Source organism: Brachycentrus maculatus, unplaced genomic scaffold (genome assembly GCF_059751285.1).
Source record: "Brachycentrus maculatus isolate JH-2025_06_01 unplaced genomic scaffold, ASM5975128v1 h1tg000166l, whole genome shotgun sequence".
In the NCBI taxonomy this organism is placed as follows: domain Eukaryota; kingdom Metazoa; phylum Arthropoda; class Insecta; order Trichoptera; family Brachycentridae; genus Brachycentrus; species Brachycentrus maculatus.
This window is the reverse complement of record NW_028280919.1, coordinates 1811-19342: the sequence shown is the minus strand read 5'-3', so window position 1 is coordinate 19342 and position 17532 is coordinate 1811. Positions and strand designations below refer to the sequence as shown.

The 17532-nt window shown below is 30.6% G+C and overlaps 1 protein-coding gene across 1 annotated transcript; it reads right to left on the bottom strand.

The window, feature by feature from the left end:
• Window positions 1–3983: 3983 nt before the first annotated feature.
• On the bottom strand, window positions 3984–17249 carry LOC148308387 (arylsulfatase J-like; the record flags this gene model as incomplete). Its single annotated transcript, XM_088261781.1, has 5 exons — window positions 3984–5916; window positions 9017–9397; window positions 10108–10243; window positions 15738–15895; window positions 17097–17249. Coding segments are annotated over 5 exons (1052 nt in total), but the record flags the coding sequence as incomplete, so codon positions are not given.
• Window positions 17250–17532: the final 283 nt, after the last annotated feature.

Below are 17532 nucleotides of genomic sequence, written 5' to 3'. Positions count from 1 at the left end.
TTTATTGCTGTAATTGATTCGTCTTTGAGAAACTTCTTCAGAAAGTAACTGAGTTTCAATACAATACAATACAATCCAAAATTAAATGATATTTAAAATGTTTATCGTGAGGAAATTTTGTTCTGAAAAGAGAATAACACGAGAAATGTGACAAAAAGCAGACTTATTTTTTATAAATATCACTTTTATTGAAGCGAAATGCACTGCCGTCATATACGCTACTGACCACCTCTAGTATATATATATGAGTTATATTATCAATTATACACACACACACACACACACATATATATATATATATATATATATATATATATATATATATATATATATATATATATATATATATATATATATATATATTGTTTATATGTAGGTATATATTAACAAAGATTATTACATAAATCTATTGACTGTTCTTACTGTTGTGTTAAGGGGTGGGAAGAGATTGGAAAAGCATGACCTTGCGTAACTTACGATGAATACTAAATGTAGAGGTTGACTTAATAAGAATTTAGCTGAGCATATTATTCACGGCAATGTTGGATAAACCTCAGCCCCGGGCGGCCAGCTCCCAGCCCCCATCACGTTTGAATAAAATTCAATTTGACTTAGCGTTGTTTGCTCCCACGTACAAGGGGTAATCTGTATAGAGCTTTTTCTGAAGAAGATACTAATAAGCTATCACATAAGACCAATTAATTCCCCCGCCTTAGTGAACGTTCTGATAGGCCTTAATTACACGTTATTAATATGGAGAGGTGGCTTATAGGAGCGACACTTAACCCTTTAATCTTACACTGCCGATACATTCGCCCCATCGTGACAAGTAGTAAATGATCTTATGGGCCAACTTGTCGGCCGTACACTTTGCTCAATTAATTTTTCGGATTAATTTATGATTTTTATAGATTTCTATAGTAATTTGTTGGTTAAATTACTAGTTTTTGTTTTAACGTTAAAAATTCACCAATATGTCCCGAAAACGTTAAATACACAATAAAACACCATTTAAAAAAATCTGAAATGTATTATAGCAAATAATCATATATACATATCACACGCTGTTTCTTGTATGTTCATATGTACAATACACTTCTTGTCTTTACTCGTTTAAATACACCAATATCTCTGATTCAGTTTGAACATCATGAATAGAACCGAACAGAGGAGGTCAAGGATCGTATGGCAAGACAGGTCCCCACAAGATGGACCCAAATTATATATATATATATATATATATATATATATATATATATATATATATATATATATATATATATATATATATATATATATATAATACCTAATAACAGATTTTATTAAATACATGTAGTGCCAACCATCACAATTGTGACAGTCGGTAAGGCAGATCCGGCAAATCTACCACCAGACGGCGCGCATGCGTCGCTCTGAAAAAAAAACAAGAGACGTGAGAAGAACAAATATTGTATCTGGTGAACTTAATTACAATTACAAAGAATTAATTACTTAATTACAATTACAAAGAAACAAAGTACTTAATTACAAAGAAAAATATTACCACGTTATATATACGTATATGTATATATATATATATATATATATATATATATATATATATATATATATATATATATATATATATATATATATATATATATATATATATATATATATATATATATATATATATATATATATATATATATATATATATATATATATATATATATATATATATATATATATATATATATATATATATATTTATATATATATATATATATAAATATATATATTTATATATAAATATATATATATATATATATATATATATATATATATATATATATATATATATATATTTAAATAAATATTTATATTGTTTCCTCCTAGAGGGACGGAGTTGAGAGGGTTAAATGTGATGTAACCAGTTTCTTAATATTGGGGCTTTTAACGAGACTTTTTAAAGACTTAGTTTCGGAAGTACCGTCTTAACGAATCATAAATATTGTAATTGAGAGAAGTTACACTCTTAAAAGGATTATCAGAAAATGGAACTGAAAATCTAAACAATTTTAAGTCTACTTAAATATATTTAATACAATTTCTCTTCGTTATGAACCGTCTTATTTTATAAAAAAAATATTGCTCATTTGAAATTAAAAGTTGCCAATAGTTATGAGTTTTTTTGAATATCTGTGATATTTAAAACTTTTCAAAATATGTACTTATAAAACCTAATGAACTAGATTAAAAGTACGAAAATACTTGGAAAAGAGACATTTAAAAATGGCGTTAAATCTTTTTTTTATGAGCAAAAAAATTAAACAAGAAATTTTGAGAATTATATTAAACTTTCAAGAATTGCCGTACTTTTCTTTTTAAAGACAATAAAAATTTGGTAAATTAAACTAAAATCCCTTTGCACACGAGGTATGTAAAATCCATTATTCTTATTTAAGGATAATATATTTAAAGAATATTACATTATTTTTAGAAGTATTCAATCAATATGAGATTCTCTGGTCAAATTCGGACGTATTATGTTAATACTGAGTAAACATATACATAAAATAAACTGACTTATATATTACTTGATATTTTGACATTGATCAAATCTTGTCAAAAGCAGCCAGTCATTTTAATCAAATAAAAAAAACAATATTCATAAAAATTGGATTTTGTTGAGGTTGTTTCGATGATCGGAAAAGGCTCTACCTACCTTCATGACGGAAAATCTATATTAAGAGTCCTCCTCCCTTAGTTTTTCCCTCTACCTCCTTCCCTAAACTCCCCTTTTCCTTTGCCATCCTTATTATCAATTTCATTAATTTGTAATTTAGGTTTTTTTTAATGTTCAAGTCCTATCTACCCTCTGATTAGAAACAGCTACATGTGGTATCCAACGTTTTGAAAGATATTGGTTGGATGATATTGCTGTTTAGCAACAAACCCGCCAAAATAACTCTTTTCTGTTCGTGAAGGTAAAATACATAAATAAATAAAATATTTGAGTCACGCATTATAAGGGATGGTACAAAATTATTAATATGTATGTATAATTATATCATAATCAAGGATTCGGATCTCACATACTAATATAAGAGTTTCTGCTTAATAAAAAGCTTCTTTACATCTCACCAATAGATGTCTCTAGTGAAGTTCTAGTGATTCAAGAACAAGGTTTCTAAATTGGTTCATATATATAGAACTTCCAAGAATTTGAGTAGTGTAGTTGTCAATAATGGGTAGAATTGGTGAATGTTACACGTGTGTAAAGTGATCACTTAAACCAGCCTATGTCAGTCGTCAGCCCCGAAAATGCCCAGACTTCCATATTCTTCTTCATCTTTGATGAGATGTCAAAAAAAAATAAATATAATATGTATGTGTTAATATATATAAAAGAAATTTAAGTATAATTTATAATCGCTTTAGGATACAAATATTGTGAAAAAAAAACTTTTGTAGTTCTGAATTACATTTATTGAACACTTTTTTAAAGTTTTCTTTGGCAATTTTATAAAAAGAATTACATCATTACATAATAATCATAATTTCATTTATCCTATTATAATATAAGCTGTGTTTACAAAATAGTTTGATTATAAATAATGTGGAAAATGATAACCTTATTAAATTGAAAATATTTTATGGGAACAAAAAAATTGGTTTAATTAGTAAAATTAGTCTTTTATAACTGTTACTGTTTTCAGTTGGTAACTATTATTTATTTATTTTATGTAAAAAGTTTACAAGATTTTTTTTATTAAAAACATCTTTAGTTTGGGAAGTACAGATTTTATTGGAAAATGCATATTGGATTTAAATATCAAAAATAGTTATTATATAAAATTGATTTAAGTTTTATTAAAATAAAATACAACTTTAAAAATAAAACAAAAATATTTCTTCATATTTAAATATGTATAAATCGCTTACTCAGTGAATGTAGTATACAGTATTGGGTAACATTTAGGTATTTTTAATTGAAGTTATTTATTTTTTTGTCGTGAAGGTCGAAAGGTTAAAAAATATACGTGATTAAAAAAATGTTTTTTTAAAAAAAAAGATCATTTCAATTAAAAATATTAAGTATTAACATACTTTAAAAAAACGTGTTCGATTTTGATGTTTTGATTCAATACACGGGAGACTGATATCATTTTACCTTAAAATAATTTGTAATAAGTCGATCAAGGTAATACTCCATCATACGAAGGGATGTAAAAAAAATACATGCTAAGTTTCCTGAAATCTGCCTCTTAAGATCCATTTGCGGGATGGAAATTTAATAAAACGGTTATTTCTACCGGAAAATATCAAATAAAAATGAGCAAATGCCGGAAAAGGTGTTTGAAAGAAACAACAGCCCTTTATTGCGAGAATGGGTAGAATGGCATACCTAGAACCGACGCCCTAAAATCCCAAATAGCCAAATATGAAATCTCCCAAATTATTATGGAAGGTAAAAAGGGTAAGAAAATTGTAAAAGTCTGGAAACTGGAATGCGGTTGAAAACCCTTTTAGGGAGTGTTAAATATCGAAAATGCTTCGACGCAAAGAGAAGTACATGCGTGTTTGCCTATTGTATATACAAAGATACTAAGATTGTAATTAAAATGTTGCCTTTTAATTTTTTAAGACTTTGTGTACATTTTTAAAACATTATTTTGTTCTTATGAATATGGATAAAAACATAATTGAGGAAAATAATATTTTTATTACATTTCAATAGCATAATTCTTTTAACTGTGAAAATATACTTTTCTATTATTAGCATTTATCAAAATGTTTTCATAGAACTCTTATCTGGGTGTTGATATTTTTAAGGGTTGTTTTATTCTCCTTTTAATCCATTTTGATCTTTATGTTTATCTTAAAAAATGAAATGTTTCAATATTATTTTTTTAAAAAAATGTAATACTTTAAAATTTGATAAAAATGCAAGAAAGTGATTCATAACCTCTCTGTTTCTTTTTGCTTAGTACGGTTATTGTTTATATTGGCTAAATCGCAGTTGTTCTGAGAGGTTTTATGGTATATGCTGTAGTTTTCCCTATTTTAATCATTTGAAATATTGATGAAAATGAAAAGAACAGGCAAATGACAATAGGCTGTGGATGCAGGCAACTCAAGGTTAACTTGATCACAACTCATGTGAAACTTGATCACCAAGAAAAGGAGATTCAGTTAGCTTGTTGGACAGCCTTCACAAAACTTGTCTCTTTCTTAGGCATCAGGTTCCCACCACTCAAAATGCGCACTGCTGAAAATGCGTTACTAGTTCTTGTATAAATCACGGGACACTATACTTGGGGAAACAAGAGCCTAATGGTAGTTTGAATGCTGGAACAAAAGTGGAACTGAGCAGGTCACATGGCATGCCTGAGGATAGATGAACGAAAAAGGTGTTTGACTGGAGGCCTACAACAGGACGCAGAAGCGTGGGTAGGCCCTAGACAAGATGGTCCGATAACATTTTAAAAGTAGCGAGCCTGCACTAGAAGACAATTGTGGAAGTCCAAAAGGGAGGCCTTTTTTCAATACTGGACACAAGATGAAGGCTGAAGCAACTAAGTATGTAGCAAAGGTAGTTTAAGTATACCCTAAATATGTCCAAAGAAGAAAATAACTAATTCATGTAAGAACGATTACTGGTATTTTATTAGATGAATTAATAACTAATTTTTGTTGAGAGATATTGCTATGAATCACAGGTTCCATAGCAGTTGTCCAACCAGGGTGAGTACGTGTAGTTGAATCTGGCTGGATCTGCTCTGGTATCGTGTTCAACAGGTATCTGTGGTACAAGATAGGACTTGAAGTAGGCCAGAGTCTGCTTCAGCTGCCGGACTATGTGAGGATATACCCTGGACAGGTCGCGCTGTTCACATGGGTCACTCTCAATATCGAACAAGCAGGATTTTCCTGAAAAAAAGGCTCACTTTATTAAAATGTCTCAAATTTCTGCATTTTAATTTATGGTAATAAATTGAATAACATATAATTTATACACTTCCACTTAATGTGGATACCTTTTGATGAAGTATTTAGTAAATAATACAATTAAAACTTGCTCCTTAATATTTCACGAAATATATGAGTATGTTATTTTCCATGAGTACTTCAAACGTTGTGTCATTTTTTAAATGCTTCGTAATGTGTGTGATTTGAAAAAATATTATTAATTTATAATTTTATTACATATGCATTTTAGGAATATTAAAATTAAATAAATATTTTTAAAAAATGTTTTGAAATTGTAAATATTAAAGTAAAACACTTGTATTTTTTTTAGAACTCCATAATTTATTTTTCGTTTTATTTTTATTAAACATAAAATTAAAAATGACAATTGTTTCGCCTTGTTAGGGCATTACAAACTACTGTCTATCAAATTTGGGTTCTGGTTTCATGGTATATCAGGACAGAAGAGTGTAGCGTTCCATCCTCTTTCCTACCCCTGAAGCGAATGTATTATTAGCAAGGCATTACTTGTTGAAATAAGTATTGAAAAAGTATGAAGAACTCTTGATCTACAGGTTTTTATTGTATAACCAATATTCTCAATATATTAAATAATGTTCCTATGTTCCTATGAGGGCTCTGGAAAAGCGATATGAGAGAGGTGAAGAGCTGTTTCTGTTGAAGCGTTCTTTTACGAGGAAATCATATTGGAATACAGGAAGCGTTCGGGAATAAGTACTTTTGGAAAGGGGACTTCAAAAGCTGCATCGAAAAATAATTTTATTGAAATGTTACGAGTATCGAATCACACAAAAGCTGAGAAATGGAATATTCGATATTATTGGTGTATTATTTAATCACAATTCATTAATTATGTTGTAAGTAATGAACGGTCTTAGTATGTTTGTGAAATGTGATTTTCCAATGATGCACAGAGCACTTAATCGTTTAGAAGCAATGTTATTTTGACCCTTAACACATAAAAGAAAGGGGATCAGGCTCTCTCTAGGAATCTAACCCAGGACCTCCAGTGCAGTAGCCAAACGCGGCTATCACTACACTACCCATTATTAAAAATAAAACACAATTTTTCAAAACTCGCTTAGGTGTACGTTTTTAAAAAAAATTTAACTTTATTATTATTTTATGTGTATTTTTTTTAAGGATATTTTATATTATTTCTGCCCGCAGATCAAACTAAATATGTGTGATTCTCACTGTCATATCTTTTTAATATCACCCTGGACAAGAATCGCGGGACTGATCACCTTACTTTCATTCAATTAACGATTTATACGATGCAGTACCTTATACACCATTGAGTGCGGTTAAGGGTTAGAAGAAGAACAAAATCTTTTACTCTTGTTCTAAAAGAATTTAGAGTTGATAGAAGGAGAATATGAAAACAGTTTTTTTGAAAGAAACAAAATTATTCTAATATGTGCCATTCGCCCAGCGGCCCAGTTAAACAAACAGATGTTATGTGAAATTAAGAGGGAGTTATTGGACCGTAAAAATAACTGTATTGGAAGCACGGTGTAAAAATTGAGGCCCTCAAAATGGAAGTAAGGGAGTATCACATGCTCATATGCATGTTACATATCGCTCACTCCTTTCAAGAACGTCATAAATCAAAAAACTTGATTTTTCAGGAGAACGTTTTTAATGTTTAAAAATATAACACAATGTATTAAAATAAATATCAAGCCACTTATTGAACTTTTTACTGTGCGACAGATCTTTTAGGTAAAACCTGAAGGTTTTTTCTCCATTTGAAAAATATTTATTAAATTTAAAAATAAAAATTGAACAATACCTTTTCTAAAACAATAATTAAACAATACAACATTTTATCCCCTGTAGCGCGTAAATATTAAGTTAAAAATATGGCTCTTTTGCTGGGATATAGTACATTTTCTGGGCATTTCGAAAACATGCACGACTGAAATTTGACGATTTTTGATTTATGACGTTCTTGAAAGGAGTGAGCGATATGTCTCGTGATATTTACATGAATTTATTTGCTATAACAAAAATAGATTTCAATAACGTACTCCACTGTCGTGATATTTATTTAGATTTCTCTTCAAATAAAATTCATTGAATACTTGGTGTATGTTTCTTCGTACAATGATCTATGAGAGCATTCACAGAAAAACGAGCACCTTCAGACTATTTGAACAGTCTATACGTACAGATTGGCGTGAAAAGAACATGCCCTCATTGATCATTAAACAAATGTAAAAACAAAGTATTTAAAACTTTATTAATGGAAATATACAAATACAAGTGTTCAATTGATACGTAGGCTGACGTCATAAAACAAACTTTATTTAGAACTTAATGTATGGGTCCCCTTCAAAGTATTTAGCTCTCCGACGCACACATTTATCCCAATGGTGTTTTCACTTTTGGACACAGTCTTAGAACGCTTCTTTTGTGATGTCATTCAGCTCTTTTGTCGTATTTGCCTTAATATCGGGATTCGCTTCAAATCTTTTTTCATTTCAAAAGTCTTTTGGGTTTGGGAAACAAGATTCTCCTTCTCAAAGAGATCAGTCGAATATCGGAAGAAAAGTAATCGAGTGTTTCGATGAAAGCTCACGAGTTCTGAAACCTTTAATGGGCTGGAGCGTTGTTATTTCATCAGTTTCAGCCCATTCAGGTTTCAGAACTCCTGAGCTTTTAGCCAAACATTTGATCACTGTTCTTTTCCACCTACCCTTCTCACGTGATCTCGCTTTTTGATTTCTTTTTCCCCAAACTCAAAAGATCTTTTAAAGGAAGAAGATTTGAGACAAATATTTAGATTAAGACAAATGCGACAAAATAGCTGAATAACATCACAAAAATCTCCCAGGATTATTTCCAAAAGTAGAAGCACCGTTGGGATAAGTGTGTACATTGGGGAGGTGAATACTTTGAAGAGGACCTGGATAAATAACTTGTAAATTAAGTATATTTTGTTTTATGACGTCAGTCTACTATTTGATTGAATAGACCAAGTATTTGACTTCTACAACAAAAAATATGAACATATGAATATAATAAAATTGATTACCTGGCACAGCATCACAACTTGAGGAGTTACTCCACGGACAGTTAATGGTAGCTTGATCTCTGAGCAATGACATTTCTGAAGGGGTGCTGGTCCTGATGATGGAGTTGAGGGCCTTCGTAGTATCGCTGTCAGCAACGGCGTTGTAGTCGTACGGGACGTAGTGCAGATTCCAAGTGCCGTCCTCTCCGTAATACGCGTCGAAGGCGCCTTCCTGGTACTCCCCGAGCACCAGCTTCCACGAGCCGCGCCTGTAGGCGGCCACCCGCTCGACCTCGTCAATGTTGTGAAGGATTTCCACTCTGGGCGATCTTCTGTTGTCGAGGAAGCTTAGCCATTGGTCCATTCCATCAGTCGTGTATGGAAGAGATGCTGGAAAACCACCTGAAAAAAAAAAATCAACTATGACATAATTCAAAGAATGAATAGTGTACTAGAAATCTCTTTTTGCAAATTCAGACTCCCGCAAAGACACCCATATTTTATAGCTCCTTGATTGTTTAATTCATTCCACAAAGACTAAATGACTGACATTAATTATCTAAATTTGTTTCGATTTAAAATTTTGATTAAATTATTAATTAAAAAAAACAGATCTAAGTGGCTTATTCATTTAAACTTATAACTCATATATTACATACTAATGTTAACTTTTTTCATTTTCATCTTTCGATTTTTTGTTTTCTGTTAAAATCAAATTTTGTAGTTTATAATACTTTTAATCTATTTATATTTCTGAAATCCATTGCATTCTTTTCAGCGCCCTTTATTTTAACCTGAAATAAAATGTACATCCACACACAGACCATGCCTTTGTGGGATCTTTTTTTGTATTAATATTATAGATTTTTTGTACTTTTAATTATAATATATTGAGAAATGAAAAACAACTTGTTTGAATGGAGAAATAAGAAAAAAATGCAGGGCTAAGCAACCGTTGGTCCATTTCATCAGACATGTATGGAAGAGATCTTGGAAAACTGCCTGAAAAAAACGTTGATTTTTTAAACGTTGATTTTTTTATGCTTTTAATATTTCTTACATTAATGTTTGCCAGTGGTTGAAGTTTTATTTAAAAATAATAAAAATCTTACCTGCTGCCGACATGAAGGTGGGAAGCCAATCCGTAATATGCACCAGCTCGTTGGACACCCTAGGAGTGTCCCTTAGGGTTCGACTCCATACACAAGCTGGCACCCTTATGGCACCCTCCCAAAGAGTCAATTTTATCTGCAAAAAAAATAATGAACGTTTGATAAATTATTTGACAGCAAAAAAATACTTACTTAAAAAACAAAACGTTTCTTAAATATTTTTTACAGATACTTTATGGCACATTTTATAAACTTTATAAAGTAAAAAAAAAACGCGCTTAAATGTCAGAAATGAAGACTCCAAGATTCATATATCTGGCAAGAGTCTAACAGATAGAATAAAGAATACCAGGAAAAGAAAAATATGCAAGATTGAAGATGTCGTTAGGTGGGGAAGGCAACGAAGAAGACAATGGTATGCGCATGTAAAGAGAATGAAACCATCCAGACTCAAGATTTTGTCAAGGAATATTGTAATGGATGATGGAAACCTATGCAGTTTCACACTTAAGGTTCATTGTTATATTACAATTTATTCATCACCGTTAATAGTGTCAAGACCGTGATAATACAACGCGCTTAATAAAACTTTTAATAACCCAATAAAATATTTAATAATTCCTGAATGAGTATTTAGCTAATTACTACCGACTTGTACAATGTATTCACAATGAAGTGAGATTCTCGCGCGGAGGTTATGTCGTTGCAATGACTAGTGATTTATGTGGCGTATTAATACAGGGCTACAGACCCGGCAGCCTGTGTGATTTATTGGGATTTAAATTATTATGAAAACAGCTGCGGTGTTGTTGAATTATATTAGCCCCTCGGTTGTCGCTTTCAGTGGGAAAATGAAGTCGCACAATAGGCGAGAATAAAGTTTTAGAATACTCTGCATACAAGGGTCAATTTTAATTATTAGACAAATAGGGAAATTTTCTAATTTAAAAGCTATCGTAACAGCCTTGAGAACAATACGGGGTTTCAAAAATAACATAGACAGTGTCGCGAGCTCTAAGTCATGTTTCTAGGTTCGAACCTTTTCCACTATTTGATTGATACATGCCTCATCTGTAGCGCCCTTGAGATAGTATTACATTTTTCGAAAACGGCGCGATACAAATTGCTGACAATTAATTATAAATTAAATTAAATTGTCCGCCTCCGTAGTGTAATGGTCAGCACGCTCGGCTACCGTACTGGAAGACCCGGGCTAGATCTCCCAGGGGGGAGTCAAATAATAATGTGAGATTTTTTCACTTTAATATTTATTTAATATTACTCTGGACTGGTATTTGAAGTGGGGGCTGATCAGCAATCCTTTATATGTGAACTATCAAAATAACAATGTGTTTATATGATGCAGTGCCCTATGTTCCATCGCGTGCGGAGTTACAAATAATCAATTGAAAGATTCATTCTACAATTGATCTGGTCTTAGTGAACGGATCACTTAAGTGTATCTACCTACTGATGCGGATCTTCTGAACGAACGGGATCTGATCTTCCGAAATTATCGTTCTGATCTCTCAAAATTAGTATTGCTATTACGTACCATAATTATATTTTATCCATTCTCAATTATCATTTACCTTTGGCCATTCTGTCCTTCTGATGCTAGAATCACGCGAAGTATTTGTATTAAGGTACCTTCCGTCACGGACATTATTCGACTGCCCGTTGGCGCATGACATTATGCAAGATTTCATCTCAGACAATGATTATCCGCAGTTAGCGGGGGACTCGCAAATCCATTTTAAAATTTGGATTTAATTACGCCTCGGATAAGATAGAATATTTAATACTGCTTAACCCGTTAAAACCTGAATAATTTTTATCAGAAAATATCGTCAAATTTGAGAAATAGCTGCGTAAAAGTGCATATTTTATACTTTAATAAAACATTCATATAAAATAACTTTTGAGTTTATTATAAGACATAATATTTAATATTACTGAACACGTTAAAACTTGAACATGTTTGATCACAAAACACGTCATTATTTAAGAATTGAAGGAATTAAACAACTAGAGCAGCATTAAAGTGCAAATTTTATACTTTAACTAAAGAAACATTCGTATAAAATCAGTTTACTATAGTTTTTTAGTTTATTATAAGACAGAATGTAAAATATTACCTAACCCGTTCAAACCTGAATAATTTTGATCGCAATCGGCGTTGTTGAAGAATTTAAGGAAATAAGTAACTTGAACTGCACTAAAGTGCAAGTTTTATACTTTAAGATTTAAATAAAAATAAAATACTTGTTAAAGATCACTTTCGAGTTGATTATAAGACAAAATATTTAATATTACTTAAACCATTCATTTTTGTCCGCCTCCGTAGTGTAATGGTCAGCATGCTCGCCTACCGTTCTGGAGGTCCCGGGTTCGATTCCCAGGGGGGTTTAATAAATATAAGTGATTTTTTTCACTCTAATATTTATTCAATATTACACTGGACTGGTACCTGAAGTAGAGGGCTGATCACCTTTCCTTCATGTGTAATCGATTGAGATAACACTGCGTTTATATGAAGCAGTGCCCTATGCACCATTATAACCAAAACCAGAATAATTTTGATCACATTATATCGACTATTAGAATTTAAGAATTTCTTGAGCTGCACGAAAGAAAAAAAATATACTTTGAGACTTAAAAAAAAAACACTTAAGCTCGTATAAAATCACTTTGAATTTATAAATATAAACGCGATTCATTTCGAGAACTACACATGTTTTTATCAACTGGTGAAAATACAAACTTAGTTTGTATTTTTGCTTATTGATGAGAACAACACTAGTTCTTGAAACTAATCGTACATATTTGCAGTGTTAAAATCTATAGTGGTATTATAAAACTGACGTATTTTCACTCGCTTTGCGATTAAAATCAACGATTATTTTACCTCCTCGCCAACGAAAGATTCATCGCATAATTCATCTGGTCTTAGTGAACGGATCACTTAAGTGTATCTATCTAATGATGTGGATCTTACCACTTCTAGCAGTAACTGGAAAGAAAATCACCATTCCAACTGTAGTTGGTATGAAGAGTTAAACGGAGCTGTGACTAAACCACCCAAAATGGGTCAATGTTGTAATGCACGCAAATAATTACAAGATTACGGTAAAGATGATACCTCTACCTCCTCCCCCAATGCAAGATCTATCGTAAAATTGATCTGGTGTTAGTGAACGGATCACTTAAGTGTATCTGTTCTACTGATGCAAGTCTTCTGAACAAACGGTTCTTATCCACTTATTGTAATGACTGGTGTGAAAATAATTATTCGAACTAGCAGTTGGTATGAAGGGTTAAACGGAGCTGTGACTAAACCACCTAAAGTGGGTCAATGTTGATGATGCACGCAAATAATGGATTCATTATATAATCGTAATTACAAGATGACGGTAAAGGCGAGATAAGCGCCGACCTGTCAGTGATGCCCAGTCATGAATGAAATTATACGAATCAATGAATAGCGCGTTGAACACAATGGAGGATGTTATCGTGTAATTGTGATGATGGCTGTTTGTACACATTTTATTACTTATTTACCTATTGCTTGACTTGTTGGGTTCCTACTTATGTTTTACCCAATATCTACTTAATTAATTATCCCTTGTTAACGTTGTAGTCCGAACTCTTTGATCAATTATGAACACAATGATAAATTATGTTTTCAACGGACATATCAAACACAGGTTTGAATATAAAACAAGTTTGTATGTAAACAATATTGTACAAGTATGGGTATGCAACACCGAGTCATCTTTCCATTACTGATATTATCTCCTTCTTACATACTTTTCCTCCTCTTATTTTTTTCCATACGCCATTTCTGCATTTCAGCCAAAACTATCTATCGAATCGTATCAAATACAATCCTCTCTCATATTAATCATGTCGTCATACAATTACTGATCAAGCTAACACCTCATCGATCCGATGCGTTGCCTTTTGAATAATTTGGGTGAGAGATATCTGTTATAACATATGTACTTATTCAATTTTGAAGCTTTTACAAGTAATAGTATGGAATCCAGAGTGGCTCATCATGCCAAAAGAAAAGATTTATTTTCATTAATTGATTCGGTAGTCACTTTGTAGTAAAATCTATCCCTTTTTAATAAATGTTTAACTTAGTAAATACCACTTTTTCTTAAAATCTACTATGACACGTGTTTCATGCATTCCGCACAATTTTCAAACACCTTATTTTGGTGTTTGAAAATACCGTATACGGTGTTTGAAAATGATGCGGAATGCATCAAAACACGTGTTACAGTAGATTTTAATAAATAGTGGTATTTAGTAAGTAAAACATCAATTAAAAATGAAAAGATTTATATTTAAAAAACGATATATTTTTTCATCATTGCGATGGCCATTAATAAAAATATACAAAAATATATAAAAATGTATTTATACAAACATATGAAAAAGATCAAAACAATTGCTCTGAGTAAATATCGTTTAGGACCGTATGTACAAAAAACAGATTCACCATCGTGATTTTTTCGACGAGGAAGATGTTACATAATGCCCACATACATTGATATATGGATATAGGCGTGTCTTCGTCAGTACATTAATTTATCCTCGTAGTTGCAGGATAGAGGTCACATAAACCATCCGAACGTAAAGCTACACCTCAATGAAACTATACAATCCTCTCAATAATTAGGTACGTTGGGACCACAATGCATTCGGCCGGATCGCATTAGAAGAAAAGCTGGCTAGGTGTGTCACGGGATCTGTTCCACTTAAATCACTGGGATTGTTGATTGATGAGTTTTGGGAGCATGCCATTGTCGGTTCTGTGATGAAAGCGCTCGATGTGAACCGGCTATAAAAATAGTGTGGTCACGCTATACGGACGTAATGAATTGCTCTATCAAACTTTTTGAGTAGTGAAAAATATGCACCATTTGAACATATTATACAGTCTGCTCACAGTTGTTTTACCTCTAGATTTTTTTCTTTTTTAAAGAAAAAAATTTATACTGAATAATTTTAAAACATGTTCACAGTTATTTTACCTCTAGTTTTTTGTTGTTGTTTTTATGTTTAAAAAACTATTTATACTGCCAAATAAATAATTTAAAAAAAAACTAGAGGTAAAATAACTGTGAACAGACTGTACTTGTGCATATTGTCTACCTTTAAAGTGTTTTAGTTAGAAATTATTATTTGCTTAAGAAAATTCTCCTTGTCTATTATGTACAAGATGTACTATTATGTACATCTTAAAAAGATAGTGAAATGCATACTTGAATATATATATATATATAATAAATAAATAATGTTGATCCCTAAAAACAATACAAAGGGTACAATAAAATATACAAATTATAATAGAACAGATACAATATGTAATGATTAGAAATATTTGGCACGTTTTTTATTTGTATTATTCGTCTTTTCGTATTTTCTATGTAAATACGACACCGCTCAATCTGATTATTATGCCCTATTGCCTTTCCAATTTTCGTATACTTTAGCACATTCCTATACTTTGTATTCATGCACTAAGTTTCAGAAGAGCTCTTCCTCTTTATCTAGCACTAAGTTAGATTAAGAGGAAGAAGGCGGATGTGAAAGTGAAATAAGGGCTGAAAACTTACCCCTCGGAAGGGCCAGTTGGACCCCCAGTTGGCATGCATCCCGAAGGTAGGGGCTCCATTATCGGACACGAATACTACCAGAGAATTGTCCAACATGTTGTTCAGTTCCAAAGAGCGCATCACACGACCAACGCTGTCGTCTAATTTAGAAACCATTGCTAAAAGAAAAAAAAATATTGAAAACTTTATTTAGTGTGAAAATGTTAAATATATACATATATATATATATATATATATATATATATATATATATATATATATATATATATATATATATATATATATATATATATATATATATATATATATATATATATATATATATATATATATATATATATATATATATATATATATATATATATATATATATATATATATATATATATATATATATATATATATATATATATATATATATATATATATATAAATATTTATATAAATATATATATATATATATATATATATATATATATATATATATATATATATATATATATATATATATATATATATATATATATATATATATATATATATATATATATATATATATATATATATATATATATATATATATATATATATATATATATATATATATATATATATATATATATATATATATATATATATATATATATATATATATATATATATATATATATATATATATATATATATATATATATATATATATATATATATATATATATATATATATATATATATATATATATATATATATATATATATATATATATATATATATATATATATATATATATATATATATATATATATATATATATATATATATATATATATATATATATATATATATATATATATATATATGTATATGAATATATATGTATATATATATATATATATATGTATATGAACGTAAATGTGTCCTGTGCATTCACAGGACACATTTACGTTCTCGTGGGAAAACGAAGTGACACGATAAAAACAGGGATGTCCAAAAAGACGTTAAATGGTGATAATAGTGTACCACTCATATGAAACACTTTTACCATTTGGGTCGCCATCAATAGATCAACAGAAGGATCTTCCAAGCCGTTTAACTCTTCGACGACGGAATAAGAAATTTGTGCGTATCGGGTCTGTGACCAATGGCTCATATTATATTTTCGACAATAGTGATAAAAGTCGATCACAAGTGGTGACGTCTAGATGACGACGTCATTGACGATCATGGGTAGAATGGTGAATATTGTACGTGTGAGAAGTGATCACATTACGAGTCTTTGACAAGTTATAAGCCCTGTAAATACCCAGACTTCCATATTCTTCTTCATCTATGTTGAATTGTAATATATATTGGTTTACCTGCATATTTTCTTCTGTTGGTGTCCACTACGTGCCTCATCTTATGCACAGTTTCAGGGGGAGCTTCTACTAGACTCCCCACGTTTCCTGCGTGAGGCGCTAAATGAGCCAGGTACAAAAATAGAGGCACTCGAGTATCATGGTTGTTTATCACTGAAAAGTAATTATTCATGTATTTAATTTTTCGTTTATTTTATTTTCCTGAAACATTGGATTCAAGCAGGGGGTAGGATTTCATACAATAGTAAACGTTTTAACTATGTAGTGTAGATAACTTTAACTTTCTTTGGACTATTCTTTGTTGATTCTTCTCATAAATTTGACATTTTAAAACCGGTTGTCAGAAAATTTAATTTCCCAAAAAATGGACTAGACCATATAACTAAATAACTAACCAACATGCCACTTCTCCGCACGGAAAGGTAGAGAAAATATT